The sequence below is a fragment of the Galendromus occidentalis genome, unplaced genomic scaffold (genome assembly GCF_000255335.2).
Source record: "Galendromus occidentalis unplaced genomic scaffold, Mocc_1.1 scf7180000075405, whole genome shotgun sequence".
Classification (NCBI taxonomy): Eukaryota; Metazoa; Arthropoda; class Arachnida; order Mesostigmata; family Phytoseiidae; genus Galendromus; species Galendromus occidentalis.
In genome coordinates, this window is record NW_003803395.1 from 42,042 (window position 1) to 47,775 (window position 5,734).

The window sequence follows — 5,734 nt, forward strand, 5'->3', positions numbered from 1 at the left end:
ACCTCGCTGCAGACAAGGGGTGGAACGCTGAAGACGATCGTTTCTCGTTTCTCGCAATAAAAATATAATCACCGGAATGACATCTGAATTTTCATTGGTTGAAGAGTCTGCTTCTCATTTGGCGGCGAATGCAGAGCGTCGCTCCATATCGGGACGAACTTTTCCAAAGTCTGGGCGCCCTGATACAGAATTGTTCGGAACTTGGATCGGGCTGCGATGCTTGACTCTAGGGGAGCTGATCCTCTAGCCCTCGGAAGAATTCAAGAATCGCGCTCTCATAGTGGAGTCACGTTCGACTGCGATCAGAAAAGCCTTCCTATCGAAGATCGTCTTCTGCATACGCGCTTGGTGTTGCTACATCCCGCTGGTAGCTGCCGACTTGATTCCAATATTCGCGATCTCATAGTCGCATCTGACCCGTGAGACTAGGAGCTGGGCCAATTGTGCCGATTCGTCCACTCCGAACCCTAGATTCGAGCCTCCGCCCATACGGAAGAGCCTCGTTTCTAAATGTAACGCCGTTCCGAACGTCAAATGAGTTGGTTGATGATCCGCTGGCAGGAACATCGATTGTTCCTCTCAGGAAAGGTATCATAGGACGACCCCAATCCTCGTCTTGCCAGCCAAGCTTAGACAGCAGAGATACGAATGGGACGGCGGCTCCGTTCCTTGAAGGAAGGCCCTCGGAAGCCCCACTGTCTGGGTCTGGGAAAACAGCCACAGGTAGAACCTCCTTAGTAGATAATCAGCCAGGCGAGGGGAATTATTTAAAAGCTGCAGAAGGACAGCGGTCATTGGGCAGAAGGGGAGATATGAATATCCAGCGGGTGGTATAGATCTGAGGCTTCTTCGTAGTGAAAGAATCGTCTGGGCTCTTATCGAGTTCTCATAATTAATCGACCTGCACACAGGACCAGTTCTGTGAAACCGAGGGGGCCCGGAAGGGGGCTTCTTCCCCCGGGATTCTTAATAGTGCCACCTAGAAATGGGCCCGATCCCATCTGATGCGCCAGTTTTCCGCAGCCTTTCTCCGCCGCCCGTTTTCCGTCTCCGTCTCATCAAATGGCGTGTCTCTGGCCCGAGCCTGGGCTCTTACTCGACATCGAATCACTTCTAGTAGTCCACGGTTTCGGCGTCAACTGAAGAGGATTCTCACCCGCCGATATCCCCTGGAGGGTCTTGGATCTAACGACTTCGGAGCAGGGAGATGTCCACCACCTAAGTCCTTGTGCGTGGCACTCCGTGGCGATCCGCTTTCCCCGGGCCTCGGGGGTTTGCGAGACCGCGCGTCCTTCCGAGTAGGGCTATGGAGGTCATTCTCGCGGTGGACGCTGCCTCACAGAGACTTCTCTCGGTGGTCCGGATTCGGGAGGGAGCTGAGAGACGGAGGCCGTTCCTCTCTAGTGCACGACGGATCAGTCCACTCACCGAGGAGGCTCCTCCCGTTCTCGGAAAGAGCGTCGGAAGTTCTCGAGAATTCACACCTAAACATTCGAAATGGACCAGTAGGCGAAATTCCCACGTCCTATACACTCGACGTGGTCTCTTCGCGCGCAATGGACTCGAACTTTGGATATGCAGCTCTTACTGTTCAGCCGCTAGCCACGGTGGGATACGGTGCTCGGAGAAAATGGCGCAAGCTCGCAATCACGTGTGTGTGCCCGATTTCAGGAGGAGGAAGAATGTAGTAGTCTCATTTTCGCCTCGATGTGAGGTATGCTCTCTTGTTTTTGACCATCATTCCGGAGACAAATAATCGAAACGTGCGCTTTGCAAACTGAGACGTACTCCGAGCAAGACGGCTCACACTCCGTGAAATGACGGCGCTCGCGAGGACGGTTGTCATGCCCCGACCCGAGCTGTAGGTTGAACATTCTTTTCACGAAATCGTCACGGAGCAGCAGGTATCTGGTCATGATCGACGTCACTTAACTCGCTGATTGACTGAGCTGTCTTCGGGAGCCATGCCAGAAGCAAACCCAGGAACTTTGATTTGGTGCTACGAGGTCCAACTCGAGAGCATACCCTCGACTACAGAGATGTTCCTCGATGATAACGTCTCTCGGGGTCGCCCCAGCCAGGCCGCCGCCCGTGCGCGATTTGGACGAGCTCCACAGGGCTCGGGCTTTGCCTAGGACTCATGCCTAGGACGTTGTGGGAGGCAGGGCCGTTATCTCGGTAGGGGCCAACCACCGATGAAGACAAGCCTAAACATGGAGCCCTGTGGGCCGACAAGAGATCTTGTAGGGGGCTTCGAGAGTGTTCCCGACCTCACTCCCTCTCCCAGGTAAGTTGCTTTCCTCCAAGAAAGAATCTGTGGAGATTTCAAGGTGGTATTTAACCGTTCCGTCGGCACCAGCAGATCTTCGGGACTTGCTAGAGAGCATTCCGCGCCGAGCCTCCATCCCTGAGAGAGACACCTGCCGATCGACTTGCGCGCTGTACCAACTTGCTGTCTTTATTTCCGATCCGCCTCGGGACGGATGCATGTAATGTCTTAATCATATGCAGTATAAGGTGATCGGGTGATGATTGAAAGGCTGGTCTGATTGAGCTCAGAATAAAGGCCAATCATAGGTGACCGATTGATGCCAACCCGATCTACGGATGCCTACGATGGTGTCCGGAGTTGTACTTGGAAAGACCCACGGTATGCGCCTCGTCCTCGTCCACACGTTACCCGTTCATAACGGTGAGATCGTGGATGGAGGCGAAATGTTCATGACCGGAGAGAATATCGAATTTCAGGTGTTTGAAATCGCCATTTATGTCGCTGACGGTCGTTTTCTGGAGATTACCCGGGGGAATTTCTGAAAGGAGAGCCATTCTGAGTTCTGAGTCCAGCAGCAAGTCACGCTCATACGGAATCGATCACCAAGAGAACTCCGATATAATGAGTGGAACTGTCCCTATAGGTGGACTCCATTCACCTTGTTGAGTTATTTCTTCGAAATTCAGGGCCTCTGATTCGGACGCACTGCCTTCAATGCGGAGCCCTTTTACTGAGAAGAATCAGCGATGGATTATTTACCGACGGGCTATCGTCAAAGCTCCGCTTCCGGACACCCGTCAATAGAAAAATTCAATCTAGAAATCCAACTCTCACGTTTCAGCTCGAGAGGGGACGTACCGTTGCATGAAAACAGTTCCAGACTCTTCACATGAGTCGTCTCTTTCAGTGTGATCACCAAGCACTGGGGATAAGTTCCTGTCGTGGTCCAGAAACCGGCGCCGCTCCTGTTAAGCATTGGAATATTTGAAGTTGGACATAGGAGCGAACCGAATATCAGTATCCATTCTCCATCGAATACGAAGGGAAAATCGTCTCCCACCCGTTTGTGATGTTCTCACAGGGATAGAGTGTATCGTAGCTGGAAACCATGGTCACATCGTACTCGAAACCCATCTTCACAGAATACGGAGAATCGGGTCAACTTCGGAAATGTCCGGCCTGCTGGCTCTCGCTCGCTGAGAGTTGCCATGACAGCGAAGGCAGACATTACACTAGATGATCTCCACTAGACGGCTCCCAGGGTGGATGGTCAAGTTCATTCGGACTGCAGCTTTATCTCATTCCAGGAACTTCATCAGAGTAATCAACAGTGGTCCATTATACATGACCGACATCTAGAGCGTGGTGAGCTAGCCTGGGTCGCCCCCAATAATTTCGTGGTCTCGCGTTTCGTGGAAGCGGGAACCAGGTTGAGGCAGGACACAGGACTACGCCTCCTCTCGAACGCTACGCATAACGCTTTCACTTCATCCGCGTGGGAGAATTATCGAAATACGAGAATGAAAAGAACATTTAGATGATGATGATGCGAGCACCGGATTCCTGAGCTCAGTCCGGTTCTAACCGCATGCTCCGGGATGAAAATAATTTGACTCCGCGGAGGCTTTCAAGCTGGATGAGATTGAAATCTAATCATCTCAAGTGAAGTTAAATCGAAAAATCTGACCTCCACCAAAATCTTGTATTTTGGACCCAACCAAATTCTTAATGTCTAAACTAATGTCTTTGACTCTGAACTCGACTGAATTCCATCATCTAGATTCAATTATTATCCGATAATCCAGGGAAACCAAAATCTAATAATCTAAACCAAACTGAAATCTTAGAATCTGAACTGAACCGAAATCTTGTAATCTATACTTAAGTGAAATCTAATAATCTATACTGAACTAAAGTCTAACGATTCGAACCAAACTGGAATCGGATAACCTAAACGCGAGGAAAATCTGATAATCTGGACTAAAATTTAAAAATCTGAAGCCGACCAAAACCCTGTTAAATTGAATAAAATGAAATGAAATCTTGTGAAATGAAATCTGAAATTGACTGAAATCCTGAAATCTGAAATTGACTGAAATCCTGTGAGCTCAACTAAACCAGAATCTAATAATCTGAACTGAACCGGAATCAAACAATCTGGAATGAACTGAAATCGGAAAATCTGAGCGGAACCGGACTATATTCGAAAGAGCCAAACTGATCTAAGATCGAACAATCTGGAATGAACTATAATCGGGGAATCTGAGCGAAACCGGACTAAAATCGAAAGAGCGAAACTGAGCTAAAATCGAAAAATTGGAGCGAAACTGGACTGAAATCGAAGAATATGAACGAAACTGATCTCTGATAATCCACTCTAAACTAAGATCTGGACTGAACGCGATAATCTCCCGGGGGCGGCGCACTCGACCGAGCGAATTGATGAATGATCCTTAACCCGCTTGCAAGAGAGAGAAGACTCGTCCGATACATTGACCGACGGCAAAACTATGAACCTCAAGGAAGACAACGGCAGGCATTCCCCAATGAATCTAGAGCAATCACGAAGAACCTTATTTTGCCCCACGAAGAGCAATGATGAGAATCTGCAAGAGCTGTAATCAAGCCATGTCTGGAATGCAAGGAGGCAGCGAGCAATCGTGACTTATTCATGTGAGGTATGACTTACGTCTCCCTGGACGAAATGCAGCTGCCGGAGCAGGTATATAGAAAGAAATCACTCGACCCGGAAGTTTCTCAATTCGGCGAACTCCGCATACTGTGCTTTCTGCCCGAGGAGGATTGCCTGAAGGTTAAGCGCCAATCGTGCGGAATCCTCCCGGTTATATTCGGTTATCTTGCAAATATTGGATCGTCAGGAAAACATGTACCTGAACATTTTCATCATCGGTATTCAGATGCCGGAGAATAAAGCTGTCCGAGTATTCGATCATGCTAAATATCTTGGAGACCATTATACCATAGGTAATAAGTTGAAGCTTGAAGTTCGGAATTCACCAGATTATTTGCGCCCTTGCGATATTTGCGAATGATCTTGCCAGATGATGACGGTGGCATCGGAATGCAAGAAATCAGGGTAAGGGAAGATCATGGAGTGTCTGCCTCCTCCGAGTCCATTCCAAGGAAAATCCTCCCGGAGTGGCCCCACCGGGAAGATTCTATAATTCACGACAGAAGCACTCGCATTCCTCGCATGGGAAGCGAAATATCCATGAGTTATTCTCCTCCTATGTTGCAGCTCGAGATCGGAGTTGCGAAGCCGATTCTCGCAAGGTCGAATGTGATTGTTTTGTCTCCAGAGGGGACCCTGGGGGATTTGGCTGGACACCGATGGTCTGGTCGAGAACTTGTATTCCCGGCCGCGTCTGTAGGGTGAGATACTCGCTTAACTGATTCCCTAACTCTCGAGCTCGCTTTACTCGCTTTTCGGAAGACTCCTTG

At 49.4% G+C, this 5,734-nt stretch overlaps 2 protein-coding genes across 2 annotated transcripts in view; one reads left to right on the plus strand and one right to left on the minus strand.

Annotated features, from left to right (window-relative positions):
• The window catches only part of LOC100900288 (GTPase HRas), a 3,959-nt gene extending 3,421 nt beyond the window's left edge, over positions 1–538 (plus strand). Inside the window, exon 5 of the mRNA XM_003737173.1 lies at positions 472–538. Coding sequence (XP_003737221.1) covers positions 472–538 — 67 coding nt within the window. The remainder of the gene's footprint in view (positions 1–471) is intronic.
• A 2,138-nt stretch (positions 539–2,676) lies between these two features.
• On the minus strand, positions 2,677–3,406 carry LOC100900430 (intraflagellar transport protein 25 homolog). The gene is made up of 4 exons (XM_029113244.1): positions 3,333–3,406; positions 3,131–3,237; positions 2,931–3,002; positions 2,677–2,810 (listed from the first exon to the last, which is right to left on the minus strand). The coding sequence occupies exons 1-4, from the start codon at positions 3,404–3,406 to the stop codon at positions 2,677–2,679; spliced, it is 387 nt and encodes a 128-aa protein (XP_028969077.1).
• Between the last annotated feature and the right edge of the window lie 2,328 nt (positions 3,407–5,734).